Genomic DNA, 26,662 nt, shown 5'->3' with positions numbered 1-26,662 from the left:
ATGTTTTTATATCATTATTGGATGATAAACATTGGACTGGTTCAATTGGACTCCATATTTTCCAGCTGCAACATTATATTCTAAATGATTTAATGCAAATATTTCTCTGCTTATTTTCATTGTGTTTTTTCCCCCCCTCGGCTGCAGTTACAGGGAAACCTGATGACAGATGTTTTCTGGAGAATCTGCAGCACAGACTGTGTTTTTCTATCAAAACTTTTAAAAGTTCTTTTCCTTTGTTAAATGTTAAAGCCTGATGGATTTTGTGCTTCCACTCAGTGGACATGTTTTCATTCCTTTCTATGATGTAACACAGTTAAGATGCAAACGAATCAGTGTGTGAAAGTATGCAGCTTCAATCAGATACTAACAGCAGAATCACATCAATAAACCAAACAGAGACAAATCTGTTTCTCTCCTGTCATTATTCAGCTGATTAACAAATGACTCATAGAAGAAATTAACTTGAATTTTTGTCTTTTAGTTTTGGCTGTCTGTCTCTTTGTGTTAGCCGTGCATCAGGCTGGCGACCTGTCCAGGGTTGGCTCCGCCTCGCCCTACATTAGCTCCCGCGAGTGGAAGAGAAGGGATCGATGGTTTTTAGGGACCTGAGTGTAAATGTGTCTTTCTTTAAAGCACTTTGGGTCAGCTTCTGTTTGTTAAATTTGTTATGTAAATAAAATAGACTTGACATTAAACACAAATGGCTCTAATATTCAGACGTAACAGATTCATTCTTGATGTTCGAAGTATGTTTTTTCATTTCCAATAAAATTATTTATTTAACACAATCCAGTGGACTGAATTTACCACCTGAATGTCTGGATATAGTCTGCAGGTAATCAGTCTGAAAAGTAACAGCTATCAATAAACATAATTCATGCTGAATACACGGCATCCGTTATGAATGAAACATTATTTTCAGCACTGTAGAAGTTACCTGGTAATTCTTTGCTTCTCTGGAGGGACTGTGACAGTGACCTCTGACCTCTGTGCTGAGGGTGCGCGTCCGTCTGAAAAATTTCCGTCGTTTTTCTTCTTTTCTTTTGCTGCTTGTTTGCTGCTGTGCTCAATGCTGCTGAGTCACATGACCACATACTGACCTTAGAGAAGGCGAATCACTGAAGTACTGATCCCATCACCCTAGTAACGATCTGACATCAGTACCAGTGTTGCATCAATACTTTAAACATTTAGATCGATCGACCCCTAAACGCACTGCAGTCGACCTCTCCACCACCTCCGAGATGAGCCCAGGATGTGCCGGTCCATGTGGCACATGCAGGCTACGCCCACAGGGGCTCACTGTGTTTTGGCTCTCTGCAGAAAAGCTGCATTGCACTCAAACAGCTACTGGAGCTGATCGCAGACACTCAGAACACCTGTGATTACACCTGATGGCGTTTCACATGAAGCACAGAGCAGCTGAGAAGGACAGGAAGTGAGGCACAGAATGTCATGGGTCTGGTTGTGGGTTTAGGATGCGTTCTTGGTTTGGTCTTCATGCTTTGATTTATTGATATTTATGTTTTATTTAGTATTTTGGAGTCTATAGTTCCTGTTATAATTAAATCTAGTGTTAGAGTTTCTCTTGTTCCCTCAGTGTTCGCATCCTGTTCTGTCAGCTCCCCTATGTTCATGCACATGTCTGCATTTTCCCATTTCTCACTTCCTGTTTTATTTTGATGGTTACTGGTCTTTATTGTCTTCATTTTGTCTGCACCAGCTGTGTCCCAGCATCTGTTGCTGTGCCTGGTGTCTTATGGTATTTTGTAGTTTCAGGTTTGGCTTTTCATTTTATGGGCTTTGAGATTCTGGAGTCTGCTTTTGGCTGTAATAAAGGTTCAGGTTTTTTTTGTTCGTGTCTGTCTGCCCTGAGTCTGCATGTGCATCCTCTTGAAGGAAGGCATAGATAATTCAGTCACTGCTTAAAATCACCCACATTACACAGACTCCGATGAAATGCTTGCTTATAAAGCTCTGGATATTCATCATATCTTAAAACATAATTCTTCATTCTCAGCTCTTTGTTGTTGTTCCTAGAGTATTTAAAAGTAGAATGGGAGGCAGAGCCTTCAGTTTTCAGGCCCCTCTTCTGTGGAACCAGCTTCCAGTTTGGATTCAGGAGACAGACACTATCTCTACTTTCAAGATTGTCTGTTTTCTCTTTTGGTTGGTGATCGCTGTGATTTTTTGTGCTGTGGCCTACTTTGCCCCTTTCTCTCAATTTTCTCCTTTCTATAGAGAGTTTATAGAGCTTTTAGTTTGCACAGTGCATTTAGACAATGACTCTGCTAAAGCTGTTAAAGACGATCAGACTACAGATGTTAATTCTGAAGCTTATAGTTCGGCTGGATCAATAGTTCCATCATAGATGAATCACCTGGCTTCACTTCTTCACACTTTTCTAAAGTTAAAACTGAAATTTCCCACAGATGTGACCTACCGTGAGAATCTGCAGAGTAGAGATTTGGGATGACGTCATTGCTCCTGCCCACACACTACTATGAATACTCACCTGTACTTTGTATGTAAGGTTGCTGATCCCGTTTTTAATGATGACGGCCGACTGTTGCTTGATGCCCAAAGACTGTTTTGATTCTGAACTTTTGTGTGTCAGGATAAAAAATTATCTGATCCTTAGTGATGAGGTTTGTGGGTATTTGTTTATGCACAACTCTTTGAAGGTCCCAACACAGCATCCCAGTCAGGCTGAGGTCTGGACTCTTTCTCTCAGTCCAGTTTATTATCTGTACTCCGAGGTATTTATCGTCCTCCAAATCGACGCCCTGGATTAAAACAGGGGCCACAGGATTCCTGGTCCTCCTAAAGTCCACAATCAGTTCTTTGGTCTTTGTCATGTTGAGCTGCAGATGATTCTGCTCACACCACATGACAAAGGAGTCGACCACAGCCCGGTACGCCATCTCATCACCCTCACTGATGCATCCAACCACCACAGACTCATCAGAAAACCTCTGAAGATGGAGGTCTCTGTGCAGGGGCTGAGGTCTGTGGTGCAGAGGGTGAAGGGGGAGAGGATGGTCTCTTGTGGTGCCCCTGTGTTGCTGATCACCTCATTTTACAAAGCTCATGGACGTAAAGCATGAAGTTGTTCTTGGTAAGATTAGAGAACAAGATTGCCCTGATAGCTGACACCTGGAAGAGTGTTGCCAGACATATCTCAGCATCACTTGTCACTTTATAAGTGATGACTGGGAGCTCATGAGCTTCTGCCTCACAACCATGCAATTCGAAGAATGACACAGTAGGCCAAACATTGCTGTTTGGATTGAGCACACTGCGGAAAACTTTGAGATACCTCCAAGAAAAAAAAAAAAAAAAAAAAAAAAAAAAAATGCATTCGTTCGTGACAATGGCTCCAATATAGTGCAAGAAAAACACAGTCTACTGTACTGATCACACTTTACAGTTGGTATTGAATAAAGCACTGTGACCAGTAAAGCACTTGGAGCAGCGAGGCCTCTCATAAAGCATTTTAAACAAAGGGAACTGACTTCAAGTAACTGGAAGCAGAGGCAGCTGGGGATGCAGGAACACAAATTTGAATGAGATGAATTATCCTACTATCAAAGAAGAGAGCAAGTCTGACTGTACAGCATGAGCAGATGCATTAATTAAATGTTCAAACTGGAGAGCGCGCGCAGCAGATACAATACAACTAAACAGGCCACCGGAAAACAACTCACTAATACTCAATTGCTATTCCTTCCATTCAGATCCCGGACGAGCCCCCACATTGTTACGTCCCCCCAAAGCGGTCTAGGCATGCGAGTGAGGGGACCAGTAACAAATGAGTCCAGAACAGAATGAAAGGGAAACAGACAGGTGTTTTTAGTAAATAAAATAGTCTTTATTAAAGATAATCTTAACATAAAGAGCCGGCAACGCCGTTTTACCAATAACACTTGGAAAAAGGGAAAAAGGTTGCAACAACGAAGAACACAACCACCAAACAAAAACTCCACACCACGAGGAGGCACTTCCAGGGGCCCACAAGCTCACCCTGTCACTAGCAGCAGCTAGCTTTACTGCTGCCGAGGCCCACAAGCCCACACTACTCACGTAAAGCAGCTACGCTGTTTCCACAACTCCACACTTCAGGCAGGATAACTACACACCAAGAACACCGCACACTGCTCACAGCTCATCCCCAGCTTATATGACCTCAGAGAGGTGATTGCTGACTGGGCCCAGGTGGTAAACGAGTAATGAGCAGCAGCTGTGTCCTGGGGAGAGAGAAGAGCAAGAGAGAGACAGAGGGGTGGAGCAAGAGAGGAGGAGGCGGAGAAAAACACCACGCCCACACAAGGGCAGTATCAGGAGGCCCAGCTAGGGCCGTAACACCAAAGGGTTGGATTTGGTCCTTCAATTTGAGATTTTTATATCAAACTCTTACTTGACAGCTTAAAAATACTCAAATCAAACGAATCACAAAAATATCTTTGTGTTTTTTTCACCTCTATCATGGTCAAGTCCCAGGTATTTAACCTGCTGTGGGGACGTCACCTTGGGCTGCGTCGGTGCCTAGCCTAGCCTAGACGTAGCCTTAGATGCTGGGGAATCAAAGCAGACGGCTCTGCTGAAAAATGAAGTAAGGGAGGGTGAGAGGAAAAAGCAGAGAGCTCGAACAGGAAGCACAGCGTGTTTCTGCTCACAGTCTCAGAGGTGAAGCCCTGAAGCTGTGTGGTTTAGTGAAATGCTGCCCTCTGCTGCTCACAGGAGGAAACACAGCCTGCAGCTGCAAACAAACAAGCCTCTGCTGAGCCTGTTGTTCTGCAGTTTCACCATTAACCACTAGGTGGCACTGATGTTTCTCTCTGTGAGTTGATCCAGCTGCCCCAACATGAACTCAAGTCTCCTTTTCCAGATCAGTTTCCAGACAGTGGGAAAAGGCCATGGAGTGAAGGAAAGGTGTGAAGGAGAGACTTAAAAGGACTTAGGAAAGGAGAAGCAGACTCCTTAATCATGTCTGCACTGCTGAAACTACACTGTCTACAGGATGGACTACAAAAGCCGGCCTTACGTTCTGTCGTTTCCTGCAGGGAAATATAACACTTCACTCAACTGCGAGAATTCAAACAGCTTTATTGTGACTGCAGATACTCCGGGGTCAGTGCAGAAAAACAGCGACAGAAGAAGAAGCAGCCAGACCTGAGTAGGAGGCCAATTACAGCTCGGGGGACACTTGGGGACATTTTTATTATTATTATAAAAACTAATTAAAAATACTATAAATAAAAAATGAACGGTGGAGGAAAAAAGGTTGTTTTCATGCAAAAATGTTCCATTAATATTATTTTAAAATAACAATATTTGCAGCAAATATTTGAAAAATGTTTGTTAATGAGCACTGAAATGTTTTTTTTATTAACAGAGTTAACGTAGAAAAGAGTTCAGTGAGCTTTGAGGCTGAAATCCTCCCACACACAGTTTCTTTGTTTGGTCTTCGGTGACGTCAGAAGCTCTCAGACGAGAGCCAATGAAGCGGTTTGAGGGGAAACGTCACGAGGACGCCGCCGCACTCACGTGTCTGCCATGAATATGAATCTGAAGCCTGCCAGCTTTCATTAGCGCGTGCTTCAAACTGCTACTAAAATTTAGCCTAGCATTACTTTGGCAGGAAGTGATGTCTGACAGATGGCGAGCTGCAGTCTGGAGACTGGTGATGGTGGTCATGGTGATGGTGGTCATGGTGGTCATGGTGATGGTGGTCATGGTGATGGTGGTCATGGTGATGGTGGTCATGGTGGTCATGGTGATGGTGGTCATGGTGATGGTGGTCATGGTGATGGTGGTCATGGTGATGGCGGTCATGGTGATGGTGGTCATGGTGATAGACTTCCTGAGTGGACAGATCGATGGCGTCTCTCGTGTTTCAGAGGGAGTAAAGCTTCAGCTGCTCCTCTATGTCGGCCTCCGTCACCTCCTGGTTCGCCTTCAGCAGCTGGAAGATGGCCGCCAGCTGCTCCTGTTGCACCCTGGGATGTCAACACACCCACACACACACACGCACACACACACACACACACACACACACGGTTAACAGTTTAGCCTCCAGGATCGTTTTTATTCTCGCTCAGGTGTTTTCAGATAGTGGATTTGGACGTTCACTGAATGATTTCAATATGAATGAACCAGATTCTTGCAAACAGCTGACAGTCTCACCATCTGCTAATGTGTTGATATGAGCCTTACACAGCTCTGCCTGCAGCTAGCAACCAGGTAGCACATCATTAGACAGTACTGTGCTGAAGTCTTCAGCCAACGAGCTTGACAATGAATGTTTGGTGTGAGCACCTTCATCCTTCAGCTCTCTCAGGATCTCTTCTCCAGGCTTCTTGAAGGACGTTCAGAGCTCTTCTTCTTCTTCTTCTTCAGGATGTCCCAACCAATGTTCCCTCTAATGTTTCATGTGTCTGAGCGACACACAAACTCCCTGAGTGGACACTTGGAGCACTGTGAGCAACAGCAGACGTGTGCACTGTGGTCACACCAGCATCGAATCATCCAAGTCACATGTTTATTAAAGTAATCAAATTACAGCATTTACATTTATGTTAGACGACTTTTAATTAACTGCTTTAGCTCACTTACAATGAAACTTAAAAAACAATCTTGTTCCTGACCTGTAGCATGTTAATACTATTGGAAGTAAAAATAACTTGAACTCCAAGTTTGAAAACACAACTTTTTTTTTTTTTTTTTAAAATAAAGCTCTGACTGTATGATGAGTCTGTGGTCTGGGAGAGAGTCTGTAACTCTGTCTGCAAAATACAGTAAATAATGACCAATGTTGGGCAATTAATTATATAGTTACTTCTTCAAAAAAGTAACTGAGTTTTGCAAACAAAGTTTTTTGCAGCTGTTTACCTAAAAATGCAGCCAAGACGTTTTTTAAACAAACATTTCAAACTATTTACAGAACAATCAGCTGTTCTGCATCAAATCTGATGCCACACAAATTATTTGTGTCACTCCAAAAAATAATTTCTGTCCACTATGAGATGAAGGAGAACAACAGCCTGATACCTGCAGGCCTGACAGCAGCAGATGTATCACTGCTGTAACACCTGTAACAGTCAGCAGTCGCCTCATTGTTCTGACACACACAACACAACTATTGACTACACTACACACTAACTACACACTAACTACACTTAGTTAGCAGAGCGATGCTACTGTGAACCGAGGAGCTGTTGATGTGAGCTTCTACTCAGGGTTTTTTCTTCCAGTTCAGAGCAGAAATGTTTTTGTTGTGTTTTTCTCCACAATTTTAATTATGAGCTAGATACATTTCTACTAATGAAATTAGTTTGCTAACAGCAACAGGGATGAGTCAGTGAGTCAGTTGGGCTCGTGAATCATGATTCATGAGTCAGTAAAGTGATTCTCGAGTATTGAACGATTCATTCATGATTCGCGCATCACTACACGCCGCTTTGCTCGCTAAAACACCGGTGCCGGCACATAAGGACGCTGTCATAGCTGCATTTATACGAATGTGAATCGCATCATTGGCTGGAGTATGGGATGGCGGTACTCCAGCCATCCCATACTGGAGTACCGCCATCCAGTATGGGATGCAGCCAGTCAGTGTGTATGGGATCACTGTCAGGCTGCCAATCAGAATCTTTCAGATGTTACTGCATGTGGATCAAAATCTGATTTTCTTCATTAATCAGCAGTTTTAACTCCAACACACATCCAGCTCAATGAAACCAGTCCACAGACTCTGGCACTGCAAACGTCTCTGAAAGTGTTTCCACTGATGATTCCCAGCAGTGGCTGTGAGCTGACATTATTTCGTCTGCGCCTCCTCTGTGTTCGGTGTTGAGGCTGAGATAAAACAGGAGCGTTTCATCATCTGCATCTTGATATTTTGAAACCAGACTGGTCACTCATCACTTTTGATCCTAAATCCTCAGTGAGAGAGAGCGAGGAACAAAAGCAGCTCCTCCTGCTCCTTTGCTACTCTCACGGGAAAATAAACGTCATTTTTTATTGAGACCATCAACCCGACAGGCTGGATGAGCTCAGAGATCAGCCGAGCAGCAGCTTTTACAGCCAGAGGAGGTCTTAATGCAGGTTTGCCATATTTGGAGGGACTTTTTGTGTCGTCTGTGGTTACACTTTTAGTGTTGCCTCTAAACAACCACCTGATGGTGCTGTTGTCTCTGTCAGCTCCACCTCAACTTTGAAGCAAAAGCAGGAAACAAACATCAAGAAAGGGCAAAAGTATTTTTAATAATCCAGAATTTACAAAACAAAGATCAGAAAGAATCAACAACATGTTTCACGCTTTTATTTCTTGGTTAACTTTTAAAATCACAACTGAACACTGAAGCACGAACGTCTTATTGCAGCTTGTCGTCTAATTTTCTTTTTTCAGTTGAAACCAGCAGTGAGAACCAGGTTACACTGAGGTTAACTTCATTAACATTCACTCACATAATTAATTTGTTTGCTTCAGAAAAGCTGGACATGAAAAGCAGACGGTAAAGAAACTCCTGAAGGCACTTTGGTGTGAAGACGTTTCACAAGCAGCTCAAACCTCAAAACTCAACAAGAGAAGAAAGCAGGCAGGACTTCCTCATCCTCACAGATCAGCTGTAAGAACACAAAGAAAACAAGTTTGAGATCAGAACTACAGGAAAACTTGTAAAAATGACTCAAACCGTCTGAAAATCTAAACCCGGTGTTGTAAAACACCACAGAGTTAGCGCAGTTTAAGTGACGTTGTTCTGGAGTCACCTCAGCTCTGAGATGCTAACGATGATAACAATGCTAATGATGCTAACGCCAACATTGACTCGACTCAAATATTCAGGTTTGTAGATGCTGAAGTTTTTTGGGCAGTAACGGTGCTGCACCGAAAACCTCGTAGTTTGCATAGAAGTCGCCGACTTGCAGCGAGTCGTTGCTGTTGTGACAGAGCTCGCCTTCAGAGTAAAAGCTGCATGAAATGTGTTGGCTACAGCGGTAAGGCACAACTTTTACTTTGAAAGCAAAGGTTCTGTTTCCAGTCTGTGGCTGTGTTGCAGTCTGATCCAGCGAACCACAGGAGACTGCAGAGCTCTGCTACCAGAACATAAAACACAGGTTTTAGGTGCAGCACTTTGGGACTGACGTAACCTAGGCAACAGTCACCCTCCAGCCTGAGCTAACATTTCAGTGGAAAGTCCTTCACGAGCGACTCCAGCTGTTCGTCAGAGTCAGAGGTCAGTTAGGTTAACTAGTTCATGGAAAACGTTGCCTAACGTGGTTAACAACGGCTGTCCTGACAGGTGAAGCAAAGGGCGGCACTCACCGTTAGCTGAGCGGTAGCAGGCAGCATGCAGGGTTAGCAGGCGAGCAGCACAGCTGGACAGAAGCTGACAGATGTGACGAGAGCGAAGACAGAAATAAATGAGGCGAGCGCTCGATGAGCAGCCGGTCCACAGCCACGCTTCACCTGCACAGGTGAGACAGCAGCTGCTGCCTCAGGCTACAGCGACAAAGTTCTCAGAACACACCTCCACCCAGGAATTATTTATTCACCTGGATCAAAATACAGAAAACTCAACAGGAAAAATGTTGATGATGTCAGCTCCCACACCTCTAACCCACAGGTCACAATAAAGATGGCGAGTCCGCTGCACGTTCACCACGACTGAAGCAATGAAACTGTCACTACCCGATCCGTACCGGAAACCCGATCGGTACCCCGCATGCGCGAAAGGTGTCTACTTCCGGTCGAAGCGTTTTACGATAGTTACGGGTCAGAGTATCTGTTAAGATGTTAAGAATAATAAGTATCTCTTAACATGTTTCCAATAATGAAACATTTAATATAATGTAGACAAAAACGAAAAATAAAAAGATAGTTACGGATCGGGTCTACCCGATCCGTACCGCGCATGTGCAGATGTTTTCTTCTTCTTCTGTTCGTTTAATGGCAGTTTACTCCCCAGTATAAGAGGATACTGCCCCCTGCTGACCGAGCGAATGAACCCTATTGTAAACTGAATTGGCGTCATTACAAACGTGTGTTAAATTTGATTTAGTGATAGTCGAGTGTGTTTATGCTTGTCTGTGTGGAGAAGATTGACTGGTGATGATGATGATGTCCGCTATCACTGTCAGTTGTCAGTAAACACTTCATCTGGCTGCTGAATCTTCACGTGACACATTGCTAAATCAATATTATTAAGTCTGTAATTAGGCGCCATTCTTCTTATTTTACGGCGCTGTTGTTCAATCGGGGAACGCTCTCTGTTGAGGAGAAAAGCATGAATTTGTTTGTATACAGATTATCCATTGTTTAAATGTCCCGGGAGTCGAAAAGGAGGCAGAGCTGCTGAGAAATGCTAGGAGCTAACTGGGCGCTAACCGTGTCACTCAAATATATTGAATGTCGCAATGTTGGCAAAGAGAGGAAGTGAGGTAAGATTTGCGCATGCGGGGTACCGATCGGGTTTCCGGTACAGATCGGGTAGCGACAGAAACGACCCGCGCTTCATCCCCACAGGCTCGCGACAGGAAGCACATCGAACATGTGGAGCTTTAGGTGGAACAATAGAAAAAGTAAAGCTTGTATTCTATTTTAACAGCACCTGAACATGCGTCACTAACACGTTTAGAAACGCGTCACGGTCGGCGTGGAATAAAACGCTCCATACGACAGGGGTGGGGAACTCCACAGTGTCCAGGCTGACTCTGACTGTGTGACAGCTGATTATATTAATATGATGTTATTATGGTTCTTTTAAATGTGTGGTGTGTTTGACCAGAGGGGGGCGCTGGTGAGCTCCACGCTGCGCGCAGTGGAAAAGTCCAAAAAAGAAACTGAGCTCGGACGCAGGCGGAGGACTCTCCATCAAACACGAAGGTCCTCGCTGCTGTTTTCTCCATAACAGCAGCTGGTAATTATGGGCCACGGTTTCCTGCGCTTTGGATGAAGCGCTGAAGTGTTTGGCTAAAATGATTCAGCCTCTATTTTTATGTCTGTACGCGTCTGAATCATCGTCACGCTGCTCTGACGCTGCACAGCCGAGTTTCTGCAGGAGGCTGATATGAAGTCTGGCAGCTAGAATCACAGCAGCAGTGATATCAAATCCACACCCGATAATTAAACTGCTCAGCAGCTGTGACGGCGTCTGCTCTCAACGTTTCAGCTGCACTCGTCTGGGAGGCAGACGGACAGTAAAATCAAGTTACTGTGGCCTCTGCAACAAAGTGCTCCAGTAGTTTGTGCAGCACTTTGGAAAATGTGTGAAAGCTGGAGACTGACTCAGAGATGACCGGATACTTGCAGGACAAAGAGACGGGCTGGCAGGAAACATGAAACAGGAATAAAAACCAAATCGAGTGATTGTGACGATGCTCAGTCACAGCTCTGCCTCCACAAACGGGCAGGAGCCCTGAAGTAACGCAGATAATGGAAGCTGTGTGTCAGCGGCTGCACTGAAGAGGAGCAGCAGAGTCTGAGGACGTGTCCACGCCGTGACTGTCCCATCACACTTCTGTGAAAACGCTCCCAGAGCTCGTCCAACCCTGGAGCCTGGGAAACGTCAGTCCCAGCGTGGTCACGTGACCCCGGCGCTCGTGAAGCCTCTCAACACTGAGCGCGCTCCTTTATCCCCACAGAGAACATGTGACCCACATCGGCCGCCTTTTGTCCCTGCTGGGTCACACTCAGTTGGTACACTGGTGCATGCTGGGAGGTTAAAGGGGCGGGGCTGAGCTTCCTGTTAACAGACGCTGAAGGACATGATAAGAGGATAAGCAGCCGCTGTCTGGAGCGGCGGGCTGAGTGTAAACACAGACCATGTGACCAACAGCAGAGGAATGAGCGTGAAACAGGGAGGAGCATCAGCCGCAGGGATAGACCAATCAGTCATCAGCACCAGCAGAATATCTCACTGCACAGACAGGAAACGACTAAAAGTTGGGACACGCCCACCAACCAGCAGCTGGACCCGGACGTCCACAGGAGACGCAAACACAGACCCACGGAGGAGACTCCACGGTCACAGTGAAAGAAACAACATGATGGCGGCAAACGCACGGCAACTCCTTTTAAATTTGTTTTCTTTTGATGTTGCAGCTGAAACGAATCACACGACTGCGTCTGAGCTTCCACGAAAGCTGATTCTCAGAGTTTATTTTTATCGATTGAATCAAATCATCAAATCAGATGTTTTCATCATGTTCCTCCAGCACATTTAACATGTTTGTTCTGAAGAAACCAGACTTCAGATGAGAGACGTGAACCTGCAGCTGCTGTCGGCTCTGCAGGAGACCTTAATCAGGTTATAGCTTCTTATTGGACGCTTCGGTCTAACTGGCTGCATTTGTCCCACCGGCTCGCAGCTCTGTGTCTGTGAAGGTCGGCGTCAGTCTATCTGTGCTGCAGCGTTAGAGGTGATTAAGGAGGGGCGGGGCTGAGGGTTCGGGGGGGATATTCTCCTTACCATCTCCTTCCCAGCACACTGAGTCTGCTGAGGCTGATTACAGAGAGGTAAAATCAGACGTGAGCTCTATCCTGGAAAGATAAAGGTGGAGGCTGTCAGACACGTCACTCATACAGAAAAACCTGCAGAAAACAAAGGCTGGTGCATGCTGGGAAATTCCAGGAGGGACGGATATGAAAAGAAGCTTAAATGAAAAGTTTTATGTCACTTAAAAAAAGCCTGATGATCACGATTCTGAGTATAACTGAACACGACTGTCAGACATGCAGGCGGTGTGAGAGCAGCACATCACAGGCGTCACATGATGATCCTCCCAGTGTGCACAACATGATGAATAAGGACGCATCAGGCTTCATCAGGGATGAACTTTGACCCAAACCTGTGCAAAACAAAATCATGCACTAACGTAGATCTTTTATATTTCTGATGAATGCACATGATCACATGATGCATGACAGCTGATGAAGAGGACAGAAAAATGACTGTTTGTGGTCAGTTAGCAGCTTTTGTGCAAACTGTGTCCCACAGTGAGCAGCGACCTTTCCACGCTTCAGTCTGGAGGGACTCGCCCTTTCTCCAGTTTCTCCTGACTCAGAAGGTTTTGGCCTCCAGGTGTTCGCCACCCTGCCTCAGGCAGGACGAGGCTGCGGTCAGACTGAACACAGAGGTAAGGTCAGTGCGCAGCTGGAAGCAAACATTCAGAGTTTAACAGATGCTCGGCGAGGATTCTGCACAGGCCTCCCCTCCTCCGCCACACAAAGTGTCCAATCAGAGCGCTGCACACGTGCACTCCCCACTCCGACAAGAGCAGAAAATAAAAACGGTGAAATCTGCCAGACTTTCATCCGCAGGCTGCTTCTCTACTTAACTGTGATTCAACAAAGAAGAAACGGGAACTGCAGCTGCAGGCTCACAGACGGGCACCGACAGCACGCAGCAGCGGTTACGTAACACTGCGTTCAGACAGCGTCAGCCTCAGGACGCGTAGACAGACACGCATGTACGAACCAGAGCGCTCTCTCACTCCGGCGAGGACGGACCGAGGCCTCAGCAGAAGTCTCGATTTGAATAATCAGTTAAAATTCTGCTGGGATGGAAACACAGGTGTGAGCTGCTCCCAGCACAGGTACGACACAGGTGCACCTGAGGTGGTGCAAAGGGAGGCCACGGTTCTGGCTCCACGCCGAGCCCAGTCTACACGAAGCAGCCGTTTACTGTCGGTGGGTTAAAGTCTCCACCTTTCCTGCTTCTCCCACTCATGGCGTCACACCCTTCCCTGTTCCCGCCCACTTTTAACCAATCAGCATTCACACTGAGCCGCGTGCTGGTAGAGACAGCTCTCTAACCACATCCATGCAGCTGGTTAATTAAGACCTGATGCGTTCAAATGAAACCACAGATGTTTGTTTCCTGAGCTCTTCCATCAAATCTTCCACGCCGAGTGTCAGAAAGCTTTAAGGAGCCAATCAGCTGCTCTGTGCAGCCGACCCGTCCATGCAGGAGAGAACAGCGTGATCACAGCACCAGGGTCAGTGTTAGCATGCAGTGAACCTATCAGCCAGGACACCAACCTCTGCTCCTCCTCCATGTCCTCCTGGCTCATCAGCGCTGCCATCTTACTCTGTTTCGCTCCCGGGGTGAAGCTCAGCACATCAGCAGCTGCAGCCACATCTGGAACAGCAGAGGGAGCGCAGACATGTTAGCGTCTGATGCTAGCTCTAACTCATCAGCTCAAACTGACCTGAAGCACATTTTACAAGATTTTTCTTTTTCTATTCTTTATTTTAAAAAGTTCTTCAGCTCAGGCGTCGCGTTCATTTGCTGCGTCAACAACAACTGAAGTGCGTCTGTTTCCTGTCTTGAAATAACGAGAGCGGCAGGACTCACAGCTGTGGTGAAAAGTTCTTACTGCAGATTTAAAAGTCCAAGCGGTCACGTCGCTGCAGTCTGTGGTTCATCATTTCATTATTGTGCAGCAACAACCTCAGAGCACAAACGCACCTGTCGCTCCAGCTGCTGTGTGACAGCTTGGAGGTCATATGGCGAGCCGTCAGCCTGCTCGCCAAGAGCTTTGCTGCCTGTTCAAGATTAAGTATCATCCTCCTGCAGCAGATGGCTGCTTCACCTCTACGCACGCCGGCCGATACAGTAACCACGCTGTGGCTCAGCCGGCGTCGACAGAGCGCGGTTACGCATCATGCATGAACCTGGATACTGATCCAGACTTGCACACAGTGATCACGGAGCCGGATTTCCTCCTTGCTGGTTCATTAACAGCAAATCAGCTGTTCTGAAATATCTTCCTCCAGGTCACACGTTGTGTTTCAGTAAGCGTCTGTGTTCACTCCTAATGTTTCCTGGAAGCGACTTATCTGTGACGCGCAGCTGCTGGCCTCAGTTTTCTGCTCAAAGATTGTCTCAGTGTAAACAAAGCTGACACGTAAACGCAGAGCACGTATGTGAGCCTCAGTGTTCACAGCGAGTTCACATATACTGATCCTGAGAATCAGCATGACCGATGTCATTGTCACATACATGTTACACCACATGTGTAACATGTATGTAGAGATATGCAAGGCCTCTCTTCTAACAGGTGTGGTCCCTACGTGCTGTAAGCTGCTGTTGTTGAGCCGATATTAAAAAAGAGCAGTTTGGATCCAACTCAGCTTAAGAATTATAGGCCTTTCTCTCAGCTCCCATTATTATCCAAAATCCTGGAAAAAGTAGTTACAGATCAACTTACAGCTTTTTTAGAAAAACATGAAATTTATGACAAATTTCAGTCGGTTTTCCGTAAAAGTCGCTCAACAGAAACCACATTACTTAAAGTCTCTGGTGACATTATGATGTCAGCTGACTCCGGAGCATCCTCAGTCATGGTTCTGTTGGACATCTGCCTTTGACACCATCAGTGTTGGACAAGTTACTTGAAAAAAGTAATCAGTAACTAATTACTGATTACTTCCCCCAAAAAGTAATCCCGTTACTTTACTGATTACTTATTTTCAAAAGTAATTAATTACTTAGTTACTTAGTTACTTTTTAAAAACACGATTTACAACCTGAATAGGTGATAAAGTGATAGATCTTTCAGCACAATTCTACTTTTTCTACATAATCATCATACAAAATGTAATCAAATGGAAAAGTGTCTTTTTAAAACTTGTTTTATTAGTTTTAATCTTTTAACTTTATGCATCAAGCAAACATTTAATTATCTGCAACATTCTCTGACTGGAAGAAATTAGTTTAACATTTAAACCTATTTTCTGCACATTCCAGCACATAAAATAAAATATTTTTTGTGTTTACACTCAGTCTTTCAAATAGATGCAAGTAAAACACAGCAGAAAATAAATAAAGTCAAAGACTAGCGGTCCTGTTGCTCTATTTTCACCTGTAAAGCAGGAGTGGGGTAGGCGGAGGTTTACCCTGGTGCAGGTGTGCAGCGGTCAGTGGAAGAATCCGCGAGTTTCTCTGTGAGTTTCCCATTACGTCGTAGCTACTCGGTGCTTGTTTGGAAGTTTAGGGTTTTTTCTCTGTAAAAAGAAGTTTTCTTCCCACGCACAACGGACACTAATGTTTTTGTCACTTTTTATGGAATCAAACTCAAAGTAAGGTCAGTACTTCCACGCTTTAAACGCTGCACGCTCATACTCTCTCTGCACTGATATATGATCCATTGTTGATCTGCACACAGCTGTTGTCACGAACGTCGCACTCGCTTACGTCACTGTCATGAGACATTCTCGCAAAAAAATCACAGTTTTAGTAACGCAGTAACGCAGCGTTCCTACGGGAAAGTAACAGTAATCTAATTACTGTTTTTGCAATAGTAATCCCTTACTTTACTCGTTACTTGAAAAAAGTAATCGGATTACAGGATGGTCAATGGTGCCCATCTCTGGACACCATTGACCATCCTGATTAACAGGCTCCGGGACGTAGTCGGTGTGTCCGGTCTGGCTTTGAAGTGGCTTCAGTCGAACGTCTCCAACAGATCTTTTAGAGCGGCGCCCCCACGTTGTAGAAGTCTCTCCCTCCATCATTACGTTGCCTTGATTGTATTTATTCTTTTAAAAAGCAACTTAAGACTCATTTATTTAGATTGGCTTTTAATTAGATTTGTGCTGTGTTTTATTATTAATGTATTTTATGTATTTCTGTTTTATATTACTGTGAAGCACTTTGTGGTTTTTATCCTGTGAAAAGTGCTATACAAATAAATTGATTTGATTTGATTTGATGTCACTGTTCAAAGATGTTTTTGAGGTGTTGGCATTGAGACGTTCAGGAGCCTTGAGCCAATGGTTGTCGTGATTTGGGCTAAATAAAGTCAAATTGAGGAACCATCATTCTTCACTAAAGACATCAGTTCACAGGCTGTACTGAATTATTTAACAGATAATCAAAGATCAAATTTATGTTCAACAGAAGAGGCCCCAGGATAGAGCCTTGGGGTGCTCCTAATATTTCATTACTGGAAACTTAGACACCTGGCAGTCCTTGGCCAAGAAATAAAACCAGTTCTGGACTCGTGTGGTCCACCGAGGTCAACGAAGACCAAAGCCTCTCTGAACAGAGACAGAAGAGTAGAAATGCAGTCCAGCTAGCAGACTTACCATCATCCAGGATGGTCTCTGGTTCTGGTTCCTGCTTGTGCGGTGGTTCTGTCAGACCTTCATTGGGTCCGGGCATCTGCTCAAGCAGTTCTTCAGGTTCAGTCGCGACTTTCTGGGCTGCCACTTCAGACACGAGCACAGGTTCTGGATCAGAAACAGGTTCTGGGACAGTCACAGGTTCTGGGACAGTTTTGGGTTCAGATACAAGTTCCGGGGACATGTCTGGTTCTGATAAGGGCTCTGCTACAGGTTTGGACTCTGGGGTAGGTTCTGCAGCTTGTTCTGGGCCTGGTACCAAGCCTGGTATGGGTTCAGACACTGCTGCTGCTTCTTGTGCTTCATCTGGTTCGAGAACAGGTTCTGGGCCTGACACAGCTTCAGAGACAAGTTCTGATACTGTGACTGATTCTTGAACAGACTTTGGTTCTTTGGTTGGTTCAGGGACTGCTTCTGGTGCTGGTGGTTGCTCCGCTCTTGTCTCTGCCACTTTTATTGGTTCTGCCACAGGTTCTGGTGCTTTGACTGCTTCTGTGACCTCTGGATCTTCTGCTGCTTTCGGCTCAGCTTCTGATATCTTCACTGGTTCTGGGACAGGTTGTGGTTCTGGGACAGGTTGTGGTTCTGGGACGTGTTGTGGTTCTGGGACGTGTTGCGGTTCTGGGACAGCCTGAAAAGAGAAAGATTATGAAAACAGTTCACAGCAGTGGACGTCACGGTTGAACGAGCAGCTCGCCGACTGTTAAAACTGAAATAAACCTGATAAAGTCTTTGGGAAAGTTTATGAATGACGTCATTCTGTAATTCAAAGTAATTTTTCCTTTTGAGAAAATTAAACAGATTTCTCAAAGGCTGTTTTTTGATAACTTTAAAGACCTTTTCTTAGGATTAGAGACCGTTATTACACAGTAAGAGTTAACCTGTCAACGTGCAAATATAGTCTTGCTTGTTCAAATCTCGCTGGCGCTGGATTTTGCTGACTCGGGGAACCGAACCCAGATGCTTTGAATCTGGGCCACAGAGGAAAACCAAACAACCGCCATGAAAAGCAAATTTCATGAAGCAGAGAAATGTAATATCAGCCAGACTTTCAGCAATGAAAAACACCTGGACACATGTGGACTCCCTGTAATGACCTCTGCACAGACCAACTCATCTGGAGGTCATTGCTGCTCGCAGCACCTCCACAGCAACACTGGGACAAATAAAACTCTCCTCAGCTAACCTGTGCCTTCCTCGACACCCTGCAGCTCATCCATGCAGCTATATGCAGTGTATGTACTATATATACCCAGGTATATATCTAGCGGCTGACCTCCCTATTTGGCTGTACTGTTGCACCTGTCTGTCTTTGAAGTGCTGAGGTTGCACACATCGACATCCGAGCAGCAGATCTGGTTTCTGCCTCAGCCTCTCTGCTTTACCACCATCCTGTCCTCGTCTTTAGGAGGCGCTTATGGCCTTAAAGAAACCAAACACTTGGGAGGCTTTATGGAGACGAAGGAACTTCTATTAAACTGAGATCTGTGACTGCGTACAGCGAGCTCATTGGCGAGCTCTAGAAAGCAGTCCAAGATGATCTGAGCTCTGAGACCTGGAGCTGACCTGAGGTCATACAGGGATGGGCGTGGCCAGCAGCAACACTCGGGCAGTGTAAACATACTAAGCTGGTACTGAAACCTCCTCACACCATCACACGAGCAGCGGGCGGAGGCAGGATGGATCCACGCTGTCATGTTTATTCCAAACTGACCATCTGAACGCGACGCATCAGACCAGCAAACATCTTCCTCTGTCGGTGTGTGAACGGAGTTTCCCGCTCTCTCTGACAGGAGTGACAGGAGTGTGGTCTTCTGCTGCTTCGAGGTTCAGAGATGCTCTTCTACATACCTTGAATGTAATGAGCACCTATTTGAGTTTCAGTCTGTGAAGGTTCTCAGTCATCCAGGTCTACAACATCTAGAACTGAAGAAGCTTCTCGGATGAAGGTGAAACGTCTTCAAGCAACCTGAAGAAGTCCAGACGCTTTTCGTTCCAAGCTCCTTCGACTATTAGAGTTTCCGTTTCCTTCCTATCAGTCTGTCCGTTCTCCTCTGACCTCAAAGCTTTTTCACAGAGGTGTCATCAGGTACATCAAGTTTATGGGATGTTAAATCAAAATGACAAAGTAGCAAATCAAAGATTAGAAAGTGAACGATGCTGTTTCTCCAGCAAACGTCAGTCAGACAGTGATGTCACAGTGATGTCACAGTGATGTCACAGTCTGATTGTTGTAATGAGGCGGACCATAACGGCCCCCGAACAGGACGTTTGGCTCATATGTAAAAACGTGATACGTCTTCTAGGAAATGTCCATATTTATGAGTATTAACTGATCTCGAGCCCAGAGAAATGGAGGCAGAAATCTTTGAAAAACGAATAAAGGCCCGCGCTGCTCCATCGGTCTCGCCCTGACCCCTGACCCCACAGTCTGCTGCTGGTCTCACACCGAGACAGCTGGTGCACGCTTGTCTTAATCCCACAGCAGCCCTCCATCACAGCCTCAGACTGGAAACACGGGTCTCTTCCTCTGAATTCCTGAGCTCTGAAACACTGAAATACCCACGGTGCAGCTCATTAAATCGCTCTGTGAGTCAGCAGAATGATGACGGGCCCTGTTTGGACTCCGGGCCTAAACCGGAAAACAGTTTGTTAAAGGAGTCGTGATGAGGTCATCGTGTGCAGCGGCGTCCTTTCATGCAGCAAACATCCACTTCCTAATTTGGAGAATGTATCTACCAGGCAAGTTAATGTGAGACCAATTTACCATCAGCACAGAAACCATCAAACTTACACGACTCAAAGTCTATCGACAGATTATTTTTGATGTGAATATGCAGTGAAGGAAGGAGACGTTTGCTACGGGAGAGTTTCTGCTTTCTGTTCGTAGCCCGACTTCAAACGAGCGATTGCATTCATTCAGAAGGATTGTGAGCTCTTTAATTGGGACGATGTTCTAAACTCATTAACAGTCATTATAAGATATGATTGCAAGAACGTACAAAGGCTGAAGCTTCTGGAAAACAAGCTCTTCCACTGTGGATTAGGCTCAGTCACAGCACGTCCTGCTAAGCGTATCTGTAACATTACACTGAGTGCTGTGCTCCTAAAAGCCATTTCAGCTCCTTAACAGGCGCAGAGGAAGCATCAGCTCAGCTGGCATGTGGGGAATTCACTGAGCTACCTGAGCAAAGCTACAGATCACTCAGGCGTCGGACACGTGATGCAAACGTTTCTTAAACTCTGTTTCTTACACCTGCAAATTACAAACAAGCCTTCAGGTTTTCTTTGAACAGCAGCTCTGACAGCAGACGAGGAGCTCGGTGAGACAGGGAGGAGGTCGGGGTGGGTGGATGGGTCAGCAGCGTGCTGAGGGCAGCGTGCTGAGGGCAGCGTGCTGAGGGCAGCGTGCTGAGGGCAGCGTGCTGAGGGCAGCGTGCCGAGGCGAGCGCTCAGCCTCTGTGTGAACAGACTCTTTGTTATCCTCCTGCTCGCTGCCCTATCTCCACTTCAGCTGCTGACTCCACCTCCATTTACGACGGAGACACTTCCACCGTGTCCTCTCACAGATCATCTTACTTCATCTCATACAAACCAACATCTGTGAGACAGAAACATTTAGATTCAGAGTGCGAGGCCGATCGCTGAGAGGGCCCTTTCACATCCTGTTTCAGGCTCTGGTGGTGCTATAAAGAGCAAACTCCTCCCCAGCACCAGCAGCTACAACCAATAAACACCAGGAAGTTCTCTCGGAGGCCGGGTGGGGACAGGGTGTGGTTGCGGCGGTGGTGAGGGTGACGGTGCCAAGCTCAGTGTAATCACCACATTGTTTTGTCCCGGATTTGATGCCCAGCCAGCAGCTCTGTGGAGCAGAGGAGTACTGAGCCAGAGCCGAGCCTCAGAGGGAGGAGGAGGAGAGGCAGGAACGGCGCCAGGCCGGGGGAAATACCAGCAGAGGTACGTCAGGCTGGAGAGAACGGCTCACAGCCTCCACGACTGCTGCTCAGTTTGATAAAACCCGAAGAAGACGAGAGTCCCACGTGTTTGATTTCATGTGTAGCTGTTCCTGAAACACCAAACGTTGTTTCCTCCAGGAGTTCATACACATCCTGTTAAAACCTCGGCTCTTTTTATCTTAATGACCTTGTAGCACCATATCACCCTATTAGAGCACTTCGCTCTCGCTCTGCAGGCCTACTTGTTGTTCCTAGAGTATTTAAAAGTAGAATGGGAGGCAGAGCCTTCAGTTTTCAGGCCCCTCTTCTGTGGAACCAGCTTCCAGTTTGGATTCAGGAGACAGACACTATCTCTACTTTCAAGATTAGGCTTCAAACTTTCCTTTTTGCTAAAGCATATAGTTAGGGCTGGACCAGGTGACCCTGAATCCTCCCTTAGTTATGCTGCAATAGACGTAGGCTGCCGGGGGATTCCCATGATGCACTGGGTGTTTCTTCTTCACTCACTATGTATTAACAGACCTCTCTGCATTGAATCATATCTGTTATTAACCTCTGTCTCTCTTCCACAGCATGTCTTTCTTTATCCTGTCTTGCTCCCCTCAGCCCCAACCAATCACAGCAGATGGCCCCGCCCCTCCCTGAGCCTGGTTCTGCTGGAGGTTTCTTCCTGTTAAAAGGGAGTTTTTCCTTCCCACTGTCGCCAAAGTGCTGCTCATAGGGGGTCATATGATTGTTGGGTTTTTCTCTGTATCTATGAAGCGCCTTGAGGCGACTTTTGTTGTGATTTGGCGCTATATAAATAAAATTGAATTGAATTGAATCGACTCGTTTGAAGCCTCCGGACGTTAGAAGAACTGCAGCTTTGGCTCCAGCTCGTGTTTTAATGAGAAATCTGCTGCTGTTCTCGTCACAAACTGATGTTTACAATGACAGGAAGACATCGGGGATTCTGGCAGCAGATAAAAATGTGTTTCTGTTGTTGTTGAACTTTAACTCCTGAGTCTGCTAATAAATCTGAAGCTTCTCCAAACACGCTCAGCTGTTTTCATGCGTCTTGTTCAGCCGGCGTGACTCTGTGACATGTTTCTTAGCATGTTGGGCTGATCCTTCTGTTAACGTTACGCCACCTCCATCCAGACTAGATAAGGCGAACACAGAGAGAGCAGCGCGTTGTGCCCAGATTAATGCAATAAAGAGTTTTTATTGTCGCTGACGTGCTCGGGCTGGAAAAAGTGCTGCTTCTCGTTTAACACGTGGACACAGAAGAAACATCTTTAGCTCAAAGTCAGCAGTGAAAGTTGTTTGTTCAGAGCTGGTTAACATTTCCTCTCCTTCCTCGTTCTTTGAAAGCGTGTCGCTCGTGGCGAAGCAGCTCTCCATTTATGGAGATGTGAGTGAGCTCACGTCGTGCAGCTGTTTAGTCTCTGCATCAACAGAAGCAGCACAAGCATCAGCTGACAGGGAAATAAAAACACATACTTTTAAAACTTGAATATTCTTCATGGATTTTCTTGGAATAAGTCTAAACGTCTTAATTCTTTCCTTTGTGGCAGTAAAATGTTGAATTAATATTTAAATGATTCTAATTAGAATAATTAATATTATTGTAATGTTTTCTACATTTCCCAAACTTAATGTTCCTTATGTTTTGGTCCCCAGCTCTAACACACCACAAAATGATCATTTGACTAATAATAATCAAACTAAACTGAGTGTTTTATTCCAACGGTCAGAGCAGGAAACTCTCCCGCAGCACATCTGTGGAGCAGGAAGGTCGAGGGTTTGATTCCCGACACTCATCAGGAGCAAACCTTCTTCCTTCTGTCTGAATGTAAGTTTTAGGTCAAATAGAAAGTGCAGTCAGTCCTTTGGCTGTGCTGCTGTTTCTCCCACACAGAAAACAACACTCGCTGTGTTCCCGCTCAGACAGACGTCCTTTATGAACGCTGCGAGACGGCCCACGATGCATTGCGGCCCACGATGCATTGCGGCAGTCGTACAGTAAGCCTGACAGCTGCAGCTCGCTGTGCTTGGGTAACGTTATCAGAGACTCAGCAACTCAGAGTCGCTGGATTTAAAAATTCGGATCAGCAGGTTGAGCTCACAGCTGTCAAACGTGCACATACCCACGCCACGGCGCCACACCCACCTCCTATAGGTGGTGTCAGTGTGGATTTATTGTCTGGCACCAAATATAGACGTTAGTCGGAGTTGCAGCAGCGCTGAGCACATTCTGCAGGCTGTGTAAAGATGGCGGGCAGATGGTTTGCATGTTTAACAGCTCTCACATCAGCAGGTATTCAAACGAGTCCAACACCACAGCTCGTGTGTGCATTTCACTCCACCCCCCCAAAAACAGTTCAACATTTCCATAAAGACGAGTCAGAGTGTGCACAAGCAAATCCACCAATCACAGGGAAAAGGTGGTGACCATGTTTGGGCATCGCGCCTCCAGTCGTCAGCAGGAGTCGGTCCAGAGTGCACCCGCCGGTTACTGCTGGACGCTTATCAATCACTCACAGAGACACAGGTAGCTCGATGAGAGCAGGTGGTAACTCGGGGCAACCAAACATCCAAATGAAGCTCTACAAGCTGCAGTTCCTCTCACGTCCACTAGAGGCTCCCACGTTAAACCTTTATTGCAGAAATAATCATGTTTACAGCTCGATGCACAAACTGTCGGCCGGATCGTTTCCTCCTTCACAACCTGATTATAGCTCACCTGTTTAAATTGTATTTAGATTCAAGATTCTTTATTGGTCACATGCACAGTTATACAAGTACAACCTGCAGTGAAACACAACCTGACACGCTGCTCGACTTGTGCAAAAGGGGGGAGAGAGAGAGCTTAATGTTTGCATTAAGGCTCCTGCATCTGCTGGCTTCACCTGAGCGGTTGGTTAATGTTAATGACATCATGTGACCAATAACATGTCTGCTGTGAGGTCCCTGTACCAACAAACTGTCCAATAAGGCTGAGCTAGATTTTGATTGGCTGTTACTTAGAAGTACTGATACAGGTTGCTATTGTTAGCCTTCTTTTATTTCTGGTTTAAAAAACCAAGATGGCAACAGTCAGTAAGCTCGACGGCCGTCTTCCATATACAGTCTGTGATAACTGCAGTTTCACTGAGAGCACAAAATGTGTTAATGATTAGTTATTAGATTATTATTATAAATAAAGATGCAAAACAAAAACAAACAGGCACTAAAATAAACTGATTCAAGCAGGAAGTAAAGGAGCACCTGCCGTCACCTCCAATAATCAGACTGATTAAACAGCAGCTTCCTGTCATCTCTGTCTGATCTGCCAGTTATGCTTTCAGCCAATCACCGTTAACCTGCTCAGACGTCTCAGAAACACACGAACACAGATCGACTGCGTTTGGTCCGGAACTGTTACAGAGAATCATCATTTTCTGAACTGAACTTTATCCGGTGAAAGAGGAGCCAGAGAGAGAGAGAGAGGGGGGGGGGGGGAGAGAGAGAGAAAGGGAGGGAGGGGGGGGAGGAGAGAGTATGTCTCCTGTGGACAAACAATAACTTGGTGTTTGCTGTTAATCGTCTTTTTAATCATCTGTTTATATAAAGTGACAGTAAATGATCAAATATCTGTCACCACCTTCTTTAGAAACAGGTGATAAAGCTGAAGGACTTCCTGTCTGACAGGCTGCATTACAAACTGCGTCTCGTTTCTACTTTTTACATCTTTTATTGATCAGTTTTGGAACAAAAGTTCATTTCCCGGGTTCGTAGATCTGCGTTTTATCAACTAAAAGTAGCCGCTTCTCTTAAAAAACAAAACAAACAAACAAACAAAAACCAGTCTGATCAATAACAGCATCGACGGAGCTCACCTGGATCGTCTCAGCGGCCCCAATATCCTCCACGCCCGGAGATGGGGGCTCTGGTCGCGGGGGGGCTACGGGCTCTTCTTCCAGAGCTCCTTGTGGAAGAAGGTCGTCTCCGTGCCCGAGTTTGGACTTTTTGCTCCCGGCAGACGAGGAGGAGACATCGGGCTTCCTGCTGAGGAGCGATGTAGCGAAATAAATGGCAACGACGGTGAAGAGGATGGCGGGGATGATGACGGCGGGGTCCAAGTCCATGATGAAGAGCCGAGAAGTCACGGAGTGTGTTTGTTGAAGAGGAGGCTGAGGAGCGTGTGTGTTAATCAGGCTGCGATCACACACACTGAGCCTCATCCCGCCTCCTCACACAATCTGACCTCAACAGCTGACACACACACACACACACACACACACACACTGGGGCAGCAGCCGGATCTGCTTCAAAATAAAATACTCCAAGTGGATAAAAAAGTCATTACTTGCAAGTGTTCAAAATAAAAGCCTCACATTCAGGATACGGGGCTTTTCGAAATTAAAGACCTAAAACTCAAATGCGGAGTTCAGAGTCAGTGTTTAATACAAAACAGTCTAACGTTTGTTTAGCGTCACTTTTCAAAATAAGAGACCTGACATGTAGGGCACAATAACTCGGGCTTCTTGTTCAAATGAACATGACTTACACAACTTTAAACTTTCGAAATAAACTATCTGACACACAGGCTACCACAGCATTGAAGAATGGTTTCAAAAATTTAAAACCCTACAAACAGCACGTAAGTCCAGTTAGAGATATTTCAAAATAAAAGTCGTTAACAAAGGGGTAAAAGAGGCATCGAGGGCTAATTTTCAAAGTAAAGTACCCCATGAAAGCAGATAAGCTGCTTACCAAAGCAAAGCCCCAAGCCTAGTGTCTGCGTGGGCATTTAGTTTTCTTTTCTTTAAAGTGATTCAAAGGCACCGGAAGCTCTGCTCGGCCTGCAGCCCGACCGTCAGGCTGAACAACCCGCAAGAAGCTTTAAGCTTCACGTCTGAAATCCCTGTTAGGATCTGTTCCGCTGTCTATGAAAGCTGCCATTATCAGAGTTATTTATTCTTTTATTATTTTTATTTATGACTGAATGTTTTCTTTTCTGTCGCTCTTTCATTCTAATGGTCTGACATCAGGTTCGTGCTCACGGTGAGAATAAAGATCAACTTGTGTTTTAACCAAATAAACCTTTAAATGCTTTTTGTTTCCCACATTTAAAACACAACAAGAACCAGCAGACATGTCAAAGGTCATAAATGGTGTGCGTACACTTGTCGGCCACTTCATTAGGCACACCTGGTTATCTGCTTGTTAAATAATGAACCAATAAGCCAATCACGTGCGAGCATTTAGACACGCAGGTGAAGGCGAGCCGCTTAAGTTCAACCTGAGCATCCGGGTGATGTGAGGTGGCGGGGTTGTCGGTCCCTCTGTGGGCGGAGCCAACGAGGTGTCCCTAATAATGTGGCAGGTCAGATTTTAACAGACACATCTCCCACCTGCAGAGCACGTTTTTAAAAATCTGATTATTAAATTCTCCCGAAACACTTCAGAAAACGAGCTTCAGGTTCAAGACCAGAGAAACGACGTATTTTATTTTACAAAATATATTTTTATAATCCTGTTGAGCTGCATGTTTATTGTCATGTGTACAGAAGAAATTTCTCTGTGCGATGAAACTCGTCCTTTGCTG

The 26,662-nt window shown here is 45.5% G+C and overlaps 1 protein-coding gene across 9 annotated transcripts; it reads right to left on the bottom strand.

Moving 5' to 3' along the window:
• Positions 1–287: 287 nt before the first annotated feature.
• LOC146519375 (uncharacterized) lies at positions 288–25,340 on the bottom strand. 9 transcript variants are annotated; one of them, XM_085156547.1, is made up of 5 exons: positions 24,951–25,339; positions 17,099–17,765; positions 14,048–14,147; positions 12,477–12,547; positions 8,249–8,631 (listed from the first exon to the last, which is right to left on the bottom strand). In XM_085156547.1, exons 1-4 carry the CDS (start codon positions 25,293–25,295, stop codon positions 12,514–12,516), a joined length of 1,146 nt encoding a protein of 381 aa, XP_085012673.1. In that variant the 5' UTR covers positions 25,296–25,339; the 3' UTR covers positions 8,249–8,631; positions 12,477–12,513. The 9 variants fall into 9 exon arrangements, 5 of the variants coding, with proteins under 5 accessions (XP_085012671.1, XP_085012673.1, XP_085012672.1 ...); XM_085156545.1 differs by lacking the exons at positions 8,249–8,631; positions 12,477–12,547 and adding an exon at positions 288–6,002 and having other exon boundaries at positions 24,951–25,340; XR_014873662.1 differs by having other exon boundaries at positions 8,249–8,790; positions 8,823–14,147; positions 24,951–25,340.
• Between the last annotated feature and the right edge of the window lie 1,322 nt (positions 25,341–26,662).

The sequence above is a fragment of the Neolamprologus multifasciatus genome, chromosome 4 (genome assembly GCF_963576455.1).
Source record: "Neolamprologus multifasciatus chromosome 4, fNeoMul1.2, whole genome shotgun sequence".
In the NCBI taxonomy this organism is placed as follows: domain Eukaryota; kingdom Metazoa; phylum Chordata; class Actinopteri; order Cichliformes; family Cichlidae; genus Neolamprologus; species Neolamprologus multifasciatus.
Note: the sequence above shows the minus strand (reverse complement) of the source record. Positions and strands in the feature narration are given on the sequence as shown.